A 21277-nucleotide genomic window follows, 5' to 3' on the forward strand; every position below is an offset into this window, starting at 1 on the left:
TAGAAGGAGAGGCCTACAGCCAAGCACTGAACTCTGCTGAGATTAATTCCACCTCATTTTTCATTGTTTGCATGGTTTTCCCTTTCCCACAGCTTTTAAAACATTTTTTTACCTTCAATGTTGTTCCAATTAGTTCACTATCTTTTTTAAATTTTAGATCTCATATTTGACTTCTTTTTTTACTCCATTTGCCTTCTTCACTTTCTTTCTTATGTTTTTATTTTTGTTTTTAAATTTATTTTTCCCTTTCTTCACCTCATTCCTGTTTCTTATTATTTCTTCTCCCTCTAGCTTCTCAAAATAACTGTATTCCTTTAGTCATCTCATATTATTTTTATCTTTCTTGTAATAATCATATTATCTTTCCACCTTTATTAATCTCTGCTAATTTGTCACCGATATTGTTGTTGTTGTGAGGGGGATTTTTGCTGGTGTGATTTTTGTTTTCTATGTTGATTTGTTTTATTCTGTCAGCACTGGTACAACAGCATAGTAGGTCAAGGAGACTGCATCACTGAGTCCCACAAGACTGCTACCACAGAATGCTATACCATGAGGACAGATGTCCAAGCAGGCCAATCTAATACACAGAAATGGACAAAAATATATACCTAAATTGGGGAGACAAAGCAAAACCCCAATTCAAAAGGAAAGAATGAATCCCCAGAAAAAGAGCTACATTAAATTGAGGCAAGCAATTTATCAGACATAGAATTTAAAGTAATGGTTATAAAGATGCTAAAAGAACTTAGTGAGAACTACAAGGAACTTAGTGTGAGCTACATCAGAATAAAAAAAAACATAGAAACCATGAATAAGAGCCAGGTGGAAATGAAGAATACAATATCTAAAATGAAGAATACACTAGAAGGAATCAAAAGCAGGCTAGATGAAGCAAACAATTGAATCAGCAAGTTGGAACAAGGTAGAAAAAAGCACCCAGCCAGAGCAACAAAACAAAACAAAACAAAACAAAACTCAGAAAGAATGAAGACAGGATAAGGGGACTTTGGGACAACATGAAACATAATAATATTCACATCATATTAATACTAGAAGAAGAAGAAAAAAAGCAAGGGATATAAAACCTTTCTGAAAAAAATAATGGCAGAAAACTTCCCTAACTCAGTATGAGGAAAACATCATGAAAGGTCAAGGAGCACAGAGGATGCTAATCAAGATGAACCCAAAGAAGCCCCCTCCAGAACATATCACAATAAAAATGGCAAAATTTAAAGACAAAGAGAGAATCTTTTTTTTTAAATATATTTTATTGATTATACCATTACAGTTGTTCTATTGCCCCCCTTCATTCCCCTCCACCCGCACCCTCCCTCCCCCACCATTCTCCCCCCCTTAGTTTATAACCACGTGACTCAAGTTCTTTAGGTTCTATATTTCCCCCACTATCCTCGCCCTCCCCCTATTTTCTACCTACCATCTATGCTATTTTCTGTGCCTTCTCCCCCCTTCTCCCCCTCCCACCCCCCTGTTTCTAACCCTCCATGTGTTCTTCATTTCTATGGTTCCACTCCTGATCTAGCTGTCCTCTTGGTTTGCTTTTGTTTTAGGTGTGGTTGTTAATAACTGTGTGTTTGCTGTCCTTTCACTGTTCATATTTTTCATCTTCTTTTTCTTATATAAGTCCCTTTAGCATTTCATATAATAAGGGCTTGGTGATGATGAACTCCTTGAACTTGACCTTATCTGAGAAGCACTTTATCTGTCCTTCCATTCTAAATGAAAGTTTTGCTGGATAAAGCAATCTTGGCTGTAGGTCTTTGGATTTCATGACTTGGAATACTTCTTTCCAGCCCCTTCTTGCCTGTAAGGTCTCTTTTGAGAAATCCGCTGACAGTCTGATGGGTACTCCTTTGTAGGTGACTGTCCCCTTATCCCTTGCTGCTTCTAGGATTCTCTCCTTCATTTTGGTCTTGGCTAATGTAATTATGATGTGCCTTGGTGTGTTCCTTCTTGGGTCCAACTTCTTTGGCACTCTCTGAGCTTCCTGGATTTCCTGGAAGTCTATTTCCTTTGCCAGACTGGGGAAGTTCTCCTTTATTATTTGTTCAAATACGTTTTCCACTCGTGGCTGTTTCTTTCCCCCTTCTGGTACCCCTATAATCCGGATGTTGGAACGTTTAAAGATGTCCTGGAGGTTCCTAAGCCTCTCCTCATTTTTTTGAATTCTCATTTCTTCATTCCTTTCTGGTCGGATGTTTTGTTCTTCCTTCTGGTCCATTCCATTGATTTGTGTCCCCGTTTCCTTTCCATCACTATTGGTTTCCTGTGCATCTCCCTTCATTTCAATTAGTTTAGCCTTCATATGTTCCTCTAATTTGTGACTTTGTTCCTCTAATTTGTGACTATAATCTACCAGTTCTGTGAGCATCCTGATAGTGTCCTGAATTGTGCTTCTGAGAGGCTGGCAATTTCTCCGTCACTTAGAGTTATTGGCTCTGTGACTTTGAGTTCTTCTTGCGCCATCTTTCGGGTTGTTCGTGCCTGTTCCATAGCAGGATCAGAGCCCTAAAGTGTTCACTAGAACAGGGCAACTAAGTCTAGCTGGGTTGTGACGTTTATGTGGGGGCAGGGTCAAAGAGGGACTCTGGTGTCCCGTCTGCCGCCTGCCGCCACGGCCCTCACCGGTGCCGCAGTTGCTGCCATCACTGGGGCCACGCCTTTCGTCCCACTGCACTTGAGTGTGCCACCACCGTCAGCCCTCGCCCCCTGGGGCCTGCGTGGTCTGTCTCACTGTGCGCGAATATGCGCCCGCGGTCTGCCCCACACCCCAACTGGTTCCCGTCTGCCTGCGCACCTGGGTCAGGGGCCCTGTCCTGCCTGACCCTGCTCGCTGCTGGCTCCGCCCCTCTTACCGTCCCCGTTGAACGGTTAGATGTAATCGGGCTTCCTTATAATTCAATTTTCTGTCCTTTGGTTGTGTCTTTGTTTCTCCAAACCTTTGTTGTATTCAAACTTGGTTGTGGGAGAAGGCACAGTGTTTCCACCTATGCCTCCATCTTGGCGGAAGTCCCCGAGAGAATCTTAAAGGCATTAAGGGAGAAACAGCGAGTAACACATAAGGGAGCTCTGATAAGGCTGTCAGCTGATTTATCAAGAGAAACACAACAAGCCAGAGAGACTGACATGAAATTACCTAAGTGATGAAAAGTAAGGTCATGTAACCAAGACTATTTTATCCAGCAAAGCTTTCATTCAAAATAGGAGAAATAAAGAGCTTTCCAGACTAAAAAAAGGCTCAAAGAATACAGCTCCACTAAATCATCATTGCAAGAGATGCTAAAGGGACTGTTTTCAGAAGAAGAACAAATAGAGAGACAGAGAGAGGAACACAGATAAAAAGGGTGAAAAATTGCAATGAACAAATGCCTATCAATAATAACCTTAAATGTAGATGGATTAGATGCCCAATCAAAAGACATAGGGTAGCTGAATGGATAAGAAAATATGACATGCACATATACTGTCTAAAAGAGGCCCTTCTCAGAGCAAAAGATTCACACAGGCTAAAAGTGAAGGGGTAGAAAAATATATTCCATGCAAATGGACATGAAAAACAGCGGGGGTAGCAGTTCTTATATTAGACAAAATAGACTTCAAAACAAAGGCCACAACAAGAGACAAAGAAGGTCACTACATAATACTTAAAAGATAGTCCCACAAGAAGATATAACTGTTGTAAACATTTATGCACCCAATATAGGAGAGCCAAAATATATAAAGAAAATCCTGGAGAACTTTAAGAAAGAGATTGAAAGCAATACAATCATTTTAAAGGATAAAAATTATTTTATTGTTGTTCAAGTACAGTTCTCTGCACTTAGCCCCCACCACCCCACCCCAGCCATCCCTCCCTCCCTCCCTTGCTTCTGCTCTGCCTTGGTTTTATCTGTGTGTCCTTTATAGTTGTTCCTGAAAACCCTTTCCCCCATTATCCACTCCCACCTCCCCTCTGGTTACTGTCATATTGTTATTAATTTCAATGGCTCTGGTTATATTTTTCTAGCTTGTTTATTCTGTCGATTAGATTCCACTTATATGTGAGATTATATGGTATTGGTCCCTCAACAACTGGCTTATTTCACTTAGCATAATGCTGTCAAGTTCCATCCACACTGTTGCAAAGGGAAGAAGCGCCTTCTTTCTTTCTGCTGTGTAGTATTCCATTGTGTAAATGTACCATGGTTTTTTGATCCATTTATTTACTGATGGGCACTTAGGTTGCTTTCAGCACTTGGCTATTGGAAATTGTGCTGCTATGAACATAGAGGTGCATAGGTTCTTATGTATTAGTGTTTCAGAGTTCTTAGTATATAATCCCAGAAGTGGAATTGCTGGGTCAAAAGGCAGTTTCATCTTTAGTTTTCTGAGAAACTTCCATACTATTTTCCACAGTGGCTGCACCAGTCTGCATTCCCACCAACAGTACACTAGGGTTCTCTTTTCTCCACATGCTGTCCAAAACTTGTTGTTTGCTAATTTTTTATGATTGCCATTCTTCACAGTGTGCAGTAGTATCTTATTGTAGGTTTTTCTTAAGATTTTATTTATTTTTTAGAAAGGGGAAGGAAGGGAGAGAAGCATCCATGTGTGGTTGCTTCCCACACATCCACTACTGTGGACTTGGCTTGCAACCCAGGCATGTGCCCTAGACTGGAAATCGAACCCTCGACCCTATGATTCACAGGTTGGCACTCTGAGCCACACCAGCCAGGGCTCTTGTTGTAGTTTTAATTTGCATCTCTCTGATGGCTAGTGTCATCTTAGAGGATTTTAACTTCCTGTCGTCAACAATGGACAGATCTTCCAAACAAGAAATCAACAGGGATATTGCCCCATTTAACAAAATTCTAGATCAATTTGAACTAATTGATATTTACAGGACATTTCATTCCAAAGAAGCAAAATATACATTCTTTTCAAATGCATGTGGATCATTTTCAAAGATACACTACATGACAGGACAAAAACCAAGCCTGAACAAATTTAAGAAAATTGAAATCATATCAAGCATCTTCTTGGATCACAATGGCTTGAAACTACAAAAAAACTTCAAGAAAAAGACTCAAAAACATTCAAACACATGGAGGCTGAAAAACATGCTATTAAATAATGAGTGGGTTAGCAATGAGATCAAGAAAGAAATAAAAAAGTACCTGGAAACAATTGAAAATGAACATGCAACAACCCAAAACCTATGGAACACAGTGAAGGCAGTCCTGAGAGGGAAGTTGATAGCAATACAGGCCTACCTAAAAAAGATAGAAAAATATCAAATACACAACCTAACCCTAAATCTAAAAGAATGAGAAATACAAAAGCAAAAAAGGCCCAGACCAAGTAGAAGGAAGGAAATAATCAAGATCACAGAAGAATTAAATGACACAGGACTTCCAGCCAAGATGGAGGCATAGGTGGAAATACTGTACCTCTTCACACAATCAAATTTAAGGACAACAAGGATTTAGAAACAAAAGCACAACCAAAACAGACAGAAAATTGAACTGTACTGAAGTCTGACAACAATGAACCATCCATCCAGACTGGTAAGAGGGGCGCAGTTGGCAGCTGGCAGAGAGGGGTTGTGGCAGAAAAAAGCGGTGGCTGCTGGACCAACCCAGGCATTCAGGTGGTGATTGGCAGATCCCTGGTGTGGGGTGGCAATGGGAAGACCCAGTGAGGGGGCAAGGCGGCTGGCTGACCAAGGTCACACATTCACGTGCAGATAAACCAGGCAAAAAATGAACAGTCAGATAGACTGTGCAACCCAGGGCCCCAGTGATGGGAATTAAAGCCTAAAAGCACCAATTGGGAAAACTTTTAAAGGTTGAGGTGCCAAGAGAGGCTCCCAGCCTCACAGGAGAGTTTGTTGGAGAGACCCAGAGGGTCCTAGAACATACACAAGTTCATCCACCTGGGAACCAGCACCAGAAGGGCCCAATTTGCTTGTGGAAAGCAGCAGAGGGGACTGAAATCTGAGAGAGAGCAGAACAAACACCATTGCTCCCTCTCTGACCCTGCCCCCACATACAGCATGATAACCCAGCGACCTGGGTTGCCCTGCCCTGGTGAACACCTAAGGCTCCGCCCCTCATGCATAACAAGTGGGAGCAGACCAAAACATTATGGCTCAAGCACAAGAAAAACTCAAAGCCCCAGAACCAGTAGTTCTAAGTGACAAAGAGCCAATCTATCAGATGCATAGTTCAAAACACTGGTGATGAGGATGCTCACAGAACTGGTTAATTTTAGTCAAAAAATTAGACAAAAAAATAAAGGCTACACTAAGTGAAATGAAGCAAAATGCACAGGGAACCAATAGTGATGGAAAGAAAACTGGGACTCAAATCAAGGGAGTGGACCAGAAGGAAAAAAGAAACAAACAGAAAAGAATGAAGAAACAAGAATTCAAAAAAAAATGAGAGGCTTAGGAACCTCCAGGACATCTTTAAACACTACAACATCTGAATTATAGGGGTACCAGAGCGGAAGAGGAAGAGGAACAAATGGAAAACTTATTTGAACAAATAATGAAGAACTTCCCCGATCTGGCAAAGGAAATAGAGTTCCAGGAAGTCCAGGAAGCTCAGAGAGTCCCAAAGAAGGTGGACCCAAGGAGATACACACCAAGGCACATCATAATTACATTAGCCAAGATTAAAATGAAAGAGAGAATTCTAGAAGCAGCAAGAGATAAGAGGACAGTCACCTACAAAGGAGTTCCCATCAGACTGTCAGCTCATTTCTCAAAAGAGACCTTACAGGCAAGAAGGGGCTGGAAAGAAGTATTCCAAGTCATGAAAGGCAAGGACCTACACCCAAGATTGCTCTATCCAGCAAATCTTTCATTTAGAATGGAAAGGCAGATAAAGTGCTTCTCAGATAAGGTCAAGTTCAATGAATTCATCATCACCAAGCCCTTACTATATGAAATGTTAAAGGGACTTATCTAAGAAAAAGAAGATAAAAATATGAACAGTGAAAGGACAGCAAACTCATAGTTATTAACAACCACACCTAAAACAAAAGGAAACTGAGGACAGCTAGATCAGGAGTGGAGCCACAGAAATGGACATCACATGGAGGGTTAGCAACAGGGGAGTGGGGGGAGAAGAAGGGGGGAGAGGGTGCAGGAGAATAAGTAGCATAGATGGTGGGGAGAAAATATACAGGGGGAAGGCAATAATAGTGTGGGAAATGTATAAGCTAAAGAACTTGTGACACATGGACATGAACTAAAGGGGGGGAATGAGGTTGAGCGGGTGTGCAGGGTGGAGGGGAATAAAGAGGGGGGAATGGGACAACTGTAATGACATAATCAATAGAATATATTTTTAAAAGAATTAAATGACACAGAGACTAAAAATAAACAAACAAACAAATAAATAAATAGTAAAAATCGAAGAATCTGGGAGCTGATTCTTTGAAAAGGTAAACAAAGAAGAAAAAATTGTTAACCAGACTCATCATAAAAAAAAGAGAATGCATATAAATAAAATCAGAACTTAAAGAGATGTAATAACTGATACCACAGAAATACAAAGTGCTGCAAGAGATTACTATAAACAACTATAGGCCAAGAAACTGGACAAGTGGGTAAAATGGACAAATTTCTAAAAACATACAATCTTCTAAAACTCAATCAAGTAGAAGCAGAACACCTAAATAGAGCTATAAAAACCAGTATTTAAAGCAGTAATAAAAAAACTCCCAATGCACAAAAGCCCTGGACCAGATGGTTTCACAGGCAAATTATACCAAACATTCAAAGAACTAACATGTATTTTTCTGAAACTATTATAAAAAAATTAAGAAAAGGAAAGACTCCCAAAATTTTCTCAGAGCCTAATACTTATTAGGATAATTAGTATTATCCTAATTCCAAAGTCAGGTAAAGACACAAGAAAGAAAGAAAGTTACAAGCCAATATGTCTGATGAACATAGATGCTAAAATACTCAACAAAACATTGGTTAACTGGATCTGGCAATACATTAAAAAGATCATATGCCATGATCAAGTGGAATTCATTCCAAGGATGCAAGAATGGTACAATATTTGCAAATTAATGAATGTAGTGCATTGTATAAGCAAAATGAAGGACAAAAATCACATGATCATATCAATAGATGCTGAAAAAGCATATTATAATATCTAGCACCCATTTATGATAAAAACACTTAGCAAAGAGGGAACAGAGGGAGCATCCATTAACATAAAAAAAGGTTGAATGTGAAAAACCTATCGTCAACATCATACTCAATGTGAAAAAACTACCAGTGTTTCCCTTAAGGTCAGGAACAAGACAAGGGTGTCCATTTTCACCAGCCTTATTCAACATAGTACTGGAAGTTCTAGCCACAGTGATTAGACAAGAAAAAGAAATAAAAAGCATCAAAATTGGAAAGAAGGAAGTAAAACTGTCATTATTTGCAGATGATATAATAGTGTAAATGAAAAACCCTACAGATTCTACCAAAAATCTTCTTGACCTAATTAAGTGTATTCAGTAAAGTGGCAGGATACAAAGTCAATATTCAGAAACTGATGGCATTTTTGTACACTAACAATGAACTATCAGAAAAAGAAACTAAGAAAAAATACCATATACCATAGTAACAAAAAAATAAAGTAATTAGGAATAAATTTAACCAAGGAGGTAAAAGACCTGCACTGAGAAAATTATAGAACATTGAAGAAAGAAATGGAAGAATATACAAAAATTGGAAGCATATGTCATATTTATGGATTGGAAGAATTAACATCATTAAAATGTCCATATTACCCAAAGCAATCTATAGATTCAACACAGTTCCTATTAAAATACCAATCGGCATATTTCACACATCTAGAAAACATACTTCAAAAATTTATATGGAACCAAAACCAAAACAAAAAAAGAGCCTCAGCAATCTTGAGAAGAACAAAGTTGGAGGGATTGCAATACCTGATATCAAACTACACTACAAGTCCACTGTAATACAAACAGTCGGGTACTAACATAAAAACAGACACACAGATCAATGGAACAGAATAGAGATCCTGGAAATAAATCCATGTGTCTGGCCAATTAGTATTTGACAAAGGGGGCATAAGCATACAATGGAGTAAAAATAATCTCTTCAATAAATGGTGTTGGGAGAACTATACTGGTACAAGAAAGAAAGAAAGAAAGAGAGAGAGAGAGAGAAAAGGAGAGAGAAAGAGAAAGAAAGAAAGAAAGAAAGAAAGAAAGAAAGAAAGAAAGAAAGAAAGAAAGAAACTAGACTACCAACTCACACCATACACCAGGATAAATTCAAATAGGATTAAAGACTTAGATATAAGTCCTGATATCACAAAATCCTAGTGGAATACATAGAAAGTAAAATTCCAGATATCTCATGCAGCAATATTTTTGCAGCAATATATCTCCTAGGGCAAGGGAAATAAAGAAACAAATGGGACTACATCAAATTAAAAAGCTTCTGCATGGCTAAAGAAAACATCATCAAAAAGCAAACAAAATCAGCTGTAAGGGAAAACATATTTTCCAATGATACATTGGACAAGGGTTTAATGTCCAACATATAAAAAAGGACTCATATGACTCAATACCAGAAAGACAAACAACCCAATTAAAAAATGGGCAAAGGACCTAAATAGACACTTCTCCAAGGAGGACATACAAAGGGCCCATAGGCATATGAAAAGATGCTCAACATCACTAGCCATCAGAGATGCAAATTAAAACCACATTCAGATACCATTTCACACCAGTCACAATGGCCATCATTAACTAATTAACAAACAAGTACTGCCAAGGTTGTGGAAAAAAGGGAACCCTAGTACTGTTGGTGGGAGTGAAGACTGGTGCAGCCACTGTGGAAAACAGTATGGCATTTCCTTGGAAAACTAAAAATGAAACTACCTTTTTACCTGGCAATTCCACTGCAGGGATTATACTCTATGAATCCTGAAACACCAATTCAAAGAACCTATGCTCCCCAAAGTTCACAGCAGTACACTTTACAATAGCCAAATGCTGGAAGCAACCTAATTGACCATCAATAAATGAATGGATTAAAAAACTATGGTACGTTTACACAATGGAATACTATGCAGAAGAAAGAAAGAAGGAACTCCAACCCTTCACAACAGCATGGAGAGCATTATGCTAAGTGAAATAAGCCAGCTGGTGAAGGGCAAATACCATATGATCTCACTTATAAGAGAAACCTAATGAACAAAAAAAACTAATGAGCAAAACAGAACCAGAGACATAGAATCACAGAATAGACTGCTGTAGCAAGAGGAGAGGTGGGATGGGGAGATTCTTTGAAAAAAGGTGAAGGAATTAGTCAAGGAACATAAATGAAGACATGGACAATGGGATAGGGACTCACTATGGAAGTTGAGGGCAGGCCGGGTGGAGGGGGGGCAAAAGGGAAAATAATTGGAACAAGTATAAAACATTAAAAATATGTTTATTAGGCTAAAAAATTAATGAAGAGCATAAAAAACAAGTGATTGAGGACTTTGAAAGGAGAAAGTGCTCAAGTATTACCATTAAAATTTGAAAAATTCCACTGTCAAGAATATACAAAATGAAAGATAATCTAAACATCATTGGACAGGTTCATAATGCTCAGATTTCTAATGTTATGAATTCCAAGAAAAGTGGCAAAGCACTCTCTGTGCTGAACTCAGACTGGCATACCTCTTCATCAGGCTGACAGAGCTTGAAGACTCTGGGCCTGGGTCCTTCACCTGGCCTGGGTCCTTCATCTGAGCTTTGGTTATTGCTTAGCCCAGGATCTCCAGGCATCACCTTGATTCTGCCATTGGGAAGCTTCAATGACAGGCACCAATCTTCTGCTTGTTGGCTTGACCACATCAATTTTTATTAGGACTCCTATTGGGTTCTCCCTTCCAGCCCCAGGTCTAATTTCCATACCCATCTATGAGGCCCTGGTGTCTAAGGGCAAAATTCAAAACTCTGAGAAGCTAAAATATAGAGGGTAAAGGTAACAAACTCAAGATGCCCCTAACCTTCTCCCCTAGAAGGTTTCCTTGCAAATTCTCTATTCATCCAGAGCTCACCTGTAGCAACGGTCAGTGAGCGGTGTGATCACTAGCCGGGGAGAGTTCCCCAGATATTCATAACCATACTGGGCCTCTGTTGTGATCATCTGCACCTGCACATTCTTTGCCTGCCAGTAGTAGCGCAGCTGGGAGATCCACTGGAAATTGTTTGGATCACAGACTCTGTCCTCAGATAACTTGGCCACCACGTCACGAGCTGTTGGGACAGACAGAAACACATACATGTAGAACTATCAGCATCCTCCCATCTATATCAGAGAAGGTTTGAAAATGCCATCCAGGCCACTCCTCATTCTTCATAAAACTTTAGGGTCAAGTACCTTTCTTGCCTGCCCCCAACCTGCAGGTGGCAATGTCTTTCAGATGTTGGTCTTTGCTTCTCCCAAGGTGCCAGGCACAGAATCTACTGCACTGCCTGCTCTCAGACTATACAGCAGAGGTAGTAAAGGTGCAGACTCTGAAATCAGACTACCTGGGTCCAAATTTATTTTTTTTAATTTTCTATATTTTATTTATTTATTATTATTTTTGTTGTTCAAGTACACTTGTCTGCATTTCCCCCTACCACTCCCCCCAGCCACACCCATTCCCACCTCCCACCCTAGATCCTAACCCCCTTTGGCTTTGTCCATGGGTCCTTTATACATGCCTGTGAAAACCCCTCCACTTTCCCCCTTTTATCTCCTCCCACCCCCTCTGGGTTACTGTCAGTTTGTTCTTAATTTCATTGTCTCTGGTTATATTTTGCTTGCTTGTTTGTTTTGTTGATTAGGCTCTACTTATAGGTGAGATCATATGGTATTTGTCTTTCATCAACTAGCTTATTTCACTTAGCACAATGCTCTCCAGATCCATCCATACATGTCATGAATGGTAGGAACACCTTCTTTCTCTCTGCTGTGTGGTATTCCATTGTGTAAATGTACCATAGTTTTTTGATTTATTCATTTATGATGGGCACTTAGGTTGCTTACAGCATTTGGCTATTGTAAATTCTGCTGCTGTGAACTTTGGAGTGTATAAGTTTTTTTGGATTGGTGTTTCAGGATTCTTAGAGTATAATCCCCACAGTGGAATTGCCAAGTAAAAAAGTAGTTTCATTTTTAGTTTTCTGAGGAAATGCCATATCGTTTTCCATGGTTGCTGCACCAGTCTGCATTCCCACCAATAGTGCACTAGGATTTCCTTTGCTCCATAACCTCGTTAGCACTCGTTATTTGTTTTTTTAAAACATATTTTATTGATTATACCATTACAGTTGTTCTATTCCCCCCCTTCATTCCCCTCCACCCACACACTCCCTCCCCCACCCTTCTCCCCCCCTTAGTTTATAACCACGTGTCTCAAGTTCTTTAGGTTCTATATTTCCCCCACTATCCTCGCCCTCCCCCTATTTTCTACCTACCATCTATGCTATTTTCCGTGCCTTCTCCCCCCTTCTCCTCCTCCCACCCCCCTGTTTCTAACCCTCCATGTGTTCTTCATTTATATGGTTCCACTCCTGATCTAGCTGTCCTCTTGGTTTGCTTTTGTTTTAGGTGTGGTTGTTGATTTGATTATGATGGCCATTGTGACTGGTGTGAAGTGGTCTCTCATTGTGGTTTTAATTTGCATCTCTCTGATGGCTAGTGATGCTGAGCATCCTTTCATATGGCTCTGGGCCCTTTATATGTCCTCCTTGGAGAAGTATCTGTTTAGGTCCTTTGCCCATTTTTTAATTGGGTTGTTTGTCTTCCTGGAGTGGAGTTGTGTGAGTTCTTTATATATCTTGAAGATCAAACTCTTGTCCGAGTTATCATTTGCAAATATATTTTCCCATACAGTTGGTTCTCTTTTTATTTTAATGCTGTTTTCTTTAGCCATGCAGAATCTTTTTAGTTTGATGAGGTCCCGTTGTTTATTCTTTCCTTTATGTCCCTTGCTCTAGGGGGCATATTAGTAAAAATATTGCTGCATGGAATATCTGAGATTTTTCTGCCTATGTTCTCCTCCAGGACTTTTACAGTGAAATGACTTATATTTAAGTCTTTTATCCATCTTGAGTTAATTTTTGTGCATGGGGTAAGTTGGTGGTCAAGTTTCATTTTTGTTTGCATGTAGTTGTCCAGTTCTACCAACACCATTTGTTTTAGAAGCCATTTTACGCTTCTGCCCTTTTTGTTGAATATTAATTTACCATAGAGACTTGGGCTTATTTCTGGACTCTGTAATCTGTTCTATTGATCTATGTGTCTGTTCTTATGTGCATGGGTCCAAATTCTAACTAACTATGTGACCTTGGGAAAGTTACTTAACCTCTTTCTCCTTCAGTGGCATAATCTGTAAAATGCAGATAACATAGCACTCTCCTGATAGGGTTATGATAAGGATTAAATGAATATCTATGTCTATAAACACACATATATATTTACATATATACATATCTATATACATATGCATATCTATATACATATCTATATATTCACATATATACAGATAATAGGTAGATGGGAAGGAAGGAAGGAAGAGAGAGAGGGAAAGAAAGAAAGAAAGAAAGAAAGAAAGAAAGAAAGAAAGAAAGAAAGAAAGAAAGAAAGAAGAAAGAAAGAAAGAAAAAGAAAGGAAGAAAGAGAGAAAGGAAGAAAGAGAGAAAGGAAGGAAGGAAAGCAAAGAAAGGAAGGAAGGAAAAGGAAAGGAGAAAAGAAAGAAAGAAAGAAAGAAAGGAAAGAGAAAAGGAAAGGAAAGGAAAGGAAGGAAAGGAAAGGAAAAGAAGGACAGAAAAAAGAGACGAACTGCATCTGGCATGTAAAAACATCACATAAGTATTAGCTATTGTTATCATTTCTAAACTCTTGTGGGGCTGACTCAGAGGACTTTGCAATATGTAGTTACCCCCAAATGCTGTCTTATCCCTAATATGACTTTGTGGGCCCTACTTCAGGCCTCTAGGATATTCTAAGAGAGTACAGTCAGCTTGGCCTAGTAGGGAAGGGAACCCATGAATCCATGGTTAGATGTATTCTTTTCACCTGGGGGCCTGAGGAACAAGCTGGAAGATAAATTTCTAGGTTTTCTCCTTTCATAGGATTGTGAGCCTAATTTTCTCACAGTGTTGGGAGCCCTGAAGTTGAAGAGTGGACAAAAGGTTTATTGGAATCATTAATTATTATTATTTTTTTTTGTAATTGACAAGGCAAGAGCTACTGAGATCTCAGAATGAGTACAGCAGCTCATGATTAGGATCTCAGAAATACAACTTTGCAAAGGGATGCCTCTCTATGAGGAAAATCTTTATTACAGTAAAATCCAAACCCCTGGAGAAAAAAATCCTTGAACAAGATTATATCAACAGCTCTTCTTTCCTTCTCAATGAGTTATTTATTTATTAATCTTTTTTATTATATGTGTATTTAAGTTTTCTTCTGCTAAAGTTTGTTTTAGTTTGGCTGTCTATTCTTGTATCTAAAGTGTTATACATTCAAACTTCAGTAGTATTATATCAAGAGTATTTATTTTTATTGTTCAATAACAGTTGTCACCATTTCCCCCATTACTCTCCCCTGCCCTACTCACCCTTACCTCCCATATTCAATCTTCCCCCCACTCCATTGTCTTTGTTCATGGGTCCTTCATACATATTTCTTAACGATCCTTTCCCTTCTTTGCCCCATTATCCTCTTCACCCCTCCCCTCTGGTCACTGTCAGTTTGTTCTTTATTTCCATGCCCTGGTTCTCTTTTGCTCACTTGTTTGTTTGGTTGATTAGGTTCCACTCATAGGTGAGATTGAACCCTAGTACACTGTTCATGGGAATGCAGGCTGGTGCAGCCAACTGTGGAAAACAGTATGGAATTTTTTTCCCAAGGAATTTAATTTCCTTCCAAGTTCTTGAGAGAACCCAGAGTGGTAGCATCAGAGACCCAAGAGGAAGGTAAATCTTAAAGTGCTGAATTGAGGACACCTACATTATGCTGTGTGTGCATGAGCGTGTGTTGTAAACCCAACCACTCTGGGGCACTCCAGGCAGTAACCACACATGCACATATTACTCCTACCAGCTGGATTTGTGGCCAGATGAGGATCACATTCTCTCTTCCTTCTCCCTGATTTCATGTTGGTCTACCCAAATGGATATCAGACTGATGCCATAAGGAGATGAAGCTGTCATTAAATGCCAGCAGGAATCTGGATGTGAGCAAGAGGGACACTGTTCCTAGGCAACCAGCCTGGTCTAGCTCCTATTTCCTTGGTGATGATGGAGTGAGGATGTGGAGGTAGTTTATTTTACATAAAAACCCCAGTGATTTCTCCTCTTATTTTTAAAGGAAGAGCTGGAAGGCATCATCTCTCACCCACTCCTTCCCTGCACCACTGCACATCCCCCGTCTCCTGGGTTTTGAATCACAGACATAGGTTCAAATTACAGTCTCTGCTACTTACTAGCTGTGTGACACTCAGCAAGTCATATACTCTCTAAGCCTCAGGTTCTTAATCTGTGGAAAATATATGTCAAGCACTAAGCACAAGCTTGCCAACTGATGAGTATTCAGAAATATTACCTTTGGTCAGTGCAAGGAAATGGCACCCAGTGGCAAATTTCAGGAATGGCAGTAACCACCAGTGTCTCAGTAATAGCCCTGCTCAGAACCATTGGCTTCTCTCCTTACCCCCACACCTTAATCTTAGTTGGAGAATTATCTCTATATTGGGAAAGGAGATCCTGAGTCCTTACGTCCAGAGGAGAGAGACAGGCAAGCCTGGCTGCTGTTCTGGCACAGGTGGTGATATCAGGGGAGCCTCTATGCTCACCGTGGACATCGATGACTGTGAGGGCCTCCAGGGTGAGGCGAGCCCCGCTGCTCAGCTTCCCTCGCACCAATTGGACAATCTGTGTAATCTGATCATTGCTTTTTCTCAGGAAATCCTGGCAGGAACATAGGAGGGAGACAACTAGTTCAGTTGGATTCTCCCCTGGTAATCCCTTCTAGGGGAATGTCACCTTCCACAAGACTCCTGGGTGTCATCCCTCCAGCTTCCTTTCCCTCAGCTCCAGTCATTAACCTCTACATGACTTACAAATGCATTGTGCTAACTGAAAGGAGCTAAATTTGAAAGGCTAGATACTGTATGGCTTTATTTTCATTATTGTGGAAAAGACAAAACTACAGGAGCAGAAAAGACATTGATAGTTGCCAGAGGCTTGGAGAGGAGAAGAGGTTGACTATATATAAAGGGCATGAGAGAATGTGAGCTTTATAAAAATGTATGTGTTTGTCAAAACTTAGAGCTGTACACTAAAAAGTAAATTTTACTGTATGTAAATTATAAAGAAAATCAGAATTAATGAAAAAACCTTGAAATATTTTGAGATTAAAGGAGACATGGGAGATGTGAAAACTTTGCCTATAAACATGTAATCCTGGATTGGATCCTGGACCAGACAAAAAGACATTACTGGGGTAATTGGCTAAATTCAGATTAGATAATAATATTGTGTCTTGCATCAAATTTGATTTCCTATTTTGGACAACTGTACTATGGTTATGTAAGGTATTTATATTGGTACACTTGATCTTAGCCAAAAGGCTGAGAAGCGATATATATTGGTACAATCTGGATGAAGGGCATATGGAATTCTTTGTATTATTTTTGCAAGATTTTCTGACATTATTTTAAAATAAAGAGTTAGAAAACAAGAAAGAATTTTTAAAAGGAAAAAAATTGGTTGGTAGAAATTATGCCAGATTGACCCTTGAAGCAAAGGCTGCTAAATCTCAGAATCGTGCAGTCCAGGATTTCTGTCTGAGAAGGACTGTGAGAGTTGTTACACTTAGAAAACTCAGGAACAGCCCCAATTTCAAATTCTCTGTCCAAAGGCCCCCGTGAAAACCTTGCTTCTGTGATGCCATGGGTTAGATATCTGATTATTATTTTTTATTTAGAAAACATGGCTACTCTAACTATTGATATATGTCATTCAAATCCTAACTGAGCTGGAATCTCCTCTGTAAGCTTCATAACAGGCTCACTTACCTGTAGGGTCTTTTCCATTAGGGCTTGAGATACTTCCTGGGTCCAAAAGATGGAAGAGACACAGATAACCACCTGGCCAGGCCACTGCAAGACCCACTGATTATGAGGGACCTAGAATAGTGCAGTGGGGCATTTTCTAGGGTCCGTTCATCCCGTATGATTTAACCTGACTTAAAAATATCCCCTACCATCTTACCCCCTCACAACACATAAACACAAATCCTTTTCTACTCTCAAGCTACAAGGCTTGACATTTCTGGGATTACCGATTTATGCCTTCCTCCTTGAATTTTATGAAAAACAAAATCACCAACAATCTCATGAACTCTTAACTTTTTTTTGCATGCTCCTACCCAGGGACTTTACTAGTTATAATTGAGGTGGTGTTCAGAAAGTATTCACAACTACTCTTTTTAATGGCTACATAATATTGCAGTGCTGCCCCACAGTTTCCTTAGTCATGTCCCCCTATTTTTTAACTGTAAATCAGGCAAACTATGGCCTGAGGGACAAATCTATTTTTGTAAATAAAGATATAATGCAACACAGCTAGGCCCACTGTTTACCTATCATCTCCAAAGGCAAAGATAAAATAGTGTGGGTGGCCTGAAGAAGTAAAAATATTATCTGTCTCTTTACAGAAACAGTTTGCTGACTCTTGCTATAGATGCAATTGCATGAAATAACTCCCCACAGATTTTTCTTTAATTTTTGATTCAGAATATATCATAAGACAGAGGATTGGTATTTCATTTACAATGAAAATACCACTGAAAGGAACAACAGGATCTGTGTTGTACTTGAGTGAGAAGGTGTGAACTGAATAATTCTTTCTTTGCTAGGAGCTGGCTAAACTGGTTCTTTTCTCTTATGCCTCTGTCCTACTTGTTTCCCCTAAAGCTTTGGGACTGAATGAGTTGTGCCAATTAGGGCATGTGTCATGTGAATGAAAAGTCTGGGGTTGGGGAGAATGTTTGATTAGAAGGGGCTCTTGCCACCAATTCATTTCACAGAGGGGACTGGCCCACTGCAAGCATTTCACCAGAAAAAAATTAACAAGAAAAGGAGAGGCACAGAAGGGTTAGGTGTACCTAGCAGAACTCACATGAGCTTTGATAGAAGACAGAGGAGTGGTCAGAACCAATTCATTTAACCTCCCCAAAGTTCTGTACTAACACCCTGGCATATGAATCCCATTCTTGTTTACCTGAACATATGCTTCAATCCCAAGTCGAATAACTTCCCTCATACTGACAAGCATCACCTGCTCCACCTGCTGGAGCCACTTTTCCACCATGCCCTGCAAGTGAGACAGACAGGCAGCAACCATTAGCCAAGTCCAGAGGAAGAGACCATCTGCAGAATCAGCTTTCTATCTGGACAGGGCTAGAGGTAGGCCAAGGGTGTGCACCTTGGAATTCAGAACCAGCCACCCCAAGATGTGTCTCAGTGGTATGCAAATTATTTTGAGCTAAAGGCAATAATGACTCTGCAAGCTCAAGAGAAACTTCTGCCCTTCCCCTGCAAGTTAAGATATTTAAAAAACAAAATTAAGATTAAGATATTCTTGACTATCTAGAATATAAATTAGGAGCCTGGTCTATGATGAGAATCACCAGCAATGAATTTTTACTGATCCATATGGTGAGGCAAATTACTAATTACAGAATATGTGCTCTCCCTACAGTGACCTGAATCCCCAGGATGCATTACCTCATCCCTAGCTCAGAAGCTCTTCTAGACCTTAGCTTCCCTGTTTGTCTCTGAACCTCTCATGTATGTGGGGTCTCTGGCTCTCTTATATATGTGCTCCCTTACATAAAATAACATTTGGTTATTTTCTGTTCTTAACTCAGCTTATGTTTATTTGATTACTAGACCAGCCAGAAGAACCTTGAGGGTAGAGAAAAGTTTCTTTCTCCCCCCAATACCCCTTCAAGCCAATAATCTTTAACTACTTGTTTTACATTTATTTACTGCATTCTAGGAAGCGTGGGTCTTGTAAAAGGGGCAATAAGAAATTTTTAATATGTATTTCTTTCATATTTTTTGAAACAGACAATTTGTTGGGGAAAATGACATTTATATTTCAGTTAATGAAATAATCTTTCTTTCCTTCTTTTTTTAATTGCTTTTAGAGAGAGAAAAGGGATAAGAAGGGAGAGAAAGAAACATCAATGTGAGAGAGAAGCATCAATCAGTTGTCTGCTACATGTGCCTTGATGTACTCACCCAGATTGGGGATCGAACCCGCAAACTAGTATGTGCCCTGACCAGGAATCAAACCCGCAACCATTTGGTCATGGGATGATGCTCCAACTGACTGAGCTACACTCACCAAGGCAAAAACTGATCATTTCTAATGAACAGTTTTAATTCTTACATTATTCCAGTGGTTCCCAAATTTGCTGTGCATTTGAATTGTTTGGAGATCTGTAAAAAAAAAAATACAGAGGCCTGATTCCCACTTCCAAACATAATTGGTGTGGGATGTAACCTGGGCATCTGGATTTATTTCAAAGCTCTACAGGTAACTCAAATGTGCAGCTAATTATTCAGTTCCAGAACTTCTGGTCACTGTAGCTGTTGATTTCAGGCACCAATGAGCAAGGTGATGTGTGGTTGGGTTACCTGATTCCAACTTGCATGTGTTGGCAAAAACAGTAAGCAAAGTGCAGCTTGAGTGGTTACTCATTTCAATGAACATGCTGTCATGTCCAGCAGGGATAGAAATAATTTACACTATACTCATTATATAAGGACACATGTATAAAAATTGAAGTTAAATGGAATTGATTCCACATTTCATTGACCCTTGAAAACACCTGCCCCAGCAAGCTTTCTGACTGAATTACTTTTAATTGATCATGGAAATCTGAGCAGCATCAGTTTGGATCTGATTCCTGCTACTGCCTTCACCTCAATTTTGGTTGAAATCCTTCCACAAGTATGGTGTGTCGCATTAGCTGCAGTATATTCCCCGTTTTATTTTTTCAGATATTATTTATTCTTAAAGAGAGGAGAAAGAGAAGGAAAGAAATATTGATGCAAGAGAGAAACATTGATCATTTGCCTCTTGTATGTGCTCCAGTGAGGGATCAAATCTACAACCCAGGTATGTTCCCTGACCAGGAATCAAACCAGTGACCTTTTGCTTTGTGGAATGAGGCCCAACTCACTGAGCCACACTAGGTAGGACTTCTCCCCATTTTAGAGGTGGGAAAACTGAGACTGTAAAAGATGGAGTCACTTCCTAAAGTTGCCCAGCCATTAATTAAGTTGTAGAATCCATGTATTCCACCTTGAGGTGGACTGAAACTAGAGCCTAAATGCTTAACTCATGAGTTCTCTGCCTTTCTGTTTTGCTCTGTTATGGAGAAAAGAACCAAAAATGGGTAAGGGAAGTTACTTTTGCTTGAGCTGGGTAGATTTTCTGTTTGAATGGAACAGTTTCCTTTTCTGAGCTGATCATGCCCACAATCTCCAAACTGTCTGTAAACTCCAGCTTGGCAATTCCTTCAAAGCACTTTTTTAAATGTGGCTGTACTCGAAGGGGGTCCTTGGTTTCTGACAAGATCTCCAGCAGCTCATCATTTGACAGGAAGAAGAACCTATTTCAAAGCAAAGGAAGATGGCAACTGAAATCTCTTCTGAGATCAACTCTTTCCAACAAGGTTATAATCCCAACAGGTAAATGGCACTCAGATGAAGACCAGCTATGTTGTAGGGTCTGCTCTAAGGCCCACTCTTTTCACCATTTTCCATCTAATGCATGTAGGATGGAAATGATTTTGACTCTGAGAGCAAGAGAAATAATGGAAGCTGGTATGTCTGAGTCTAATATGGTTGGGTGGGAGGTTCTACCTTTTGAAAGACAACTGGATAGAGCAGTGGTTCTTAACCTTGGCTGCACTTCAGAATCACCTACTGAACTTACTAAAAATATCCTAATGCCAAGGTTCTTGGCATTAATGCTTAATGCCCAGAAATTCATAAGTAATTGATCTGGGGATGGACCTGAGTATTTGTATTCTTAAAAATCCCAGGTGGGAGCATGTAGAAGAGGGTAAAAAGGAGACAAATGGTGATGAAAGGAGACTTGACTTTGGGTAGTGAACACACAATACAACATACTGATGATGTATTATAGAATTGTACAC

At 39.7% G+C, this 21277-nt stretch overlaps 1 protein-coding gene across 1 annotated transcript in view; it reads right to left on the minus strand.

Annotated features, from left to right (window-relative positions):
* Nucleotides 1–21277, minus strand: part of LOC118990125 (dynein heavy chain 3, axonemal-like) — a gene marked incomplete at its 3' end in the record, with an annotated part of 173441 nt that overhangs the window by 22920 nt on the left and 129244 nt on the right. Inside the window, exons 24-28 of the mRNA XM_037050535.1 lie at nt 20527–20728; nt 18325–18417; nt 17118–17228; nt 15894–16008; nt 11103–11301 (exon numbers count right to left, since the gene is read on the minus strand). Of these exons, the coding sequence (XP_036906430.1) occupies nt 11103–11301; nt 15894–16008; nt 17118–17228; nt 18325–18417; nt 20527–20728 (720 nt within the window). The remainder of the gene's footprint in view (nt 1–11102; nt 11302–15893; nt 16009–17117; nt 17229–18324; nt 18418–20526; nt 20729–21277) is intronic.

The sequence above is a fragment of the Sturnira hondurensis genome, unplaced genomic scaffold (genome assembly GCF_014824575.4).
Source record: "Sturnira hondurensis isolate 20B ecotype Veracruz unplaced genomic scaffold, ASM1482457v3 Scaffold0006805, whole genome shotgun sequence".
Classification (NCBI taxonomy): Eukaryota; Metazoa; Chordata; class Mammalia; order Chiroptera; family Phyllostomidae; genus Sturnira; species Sturnira hondurensis.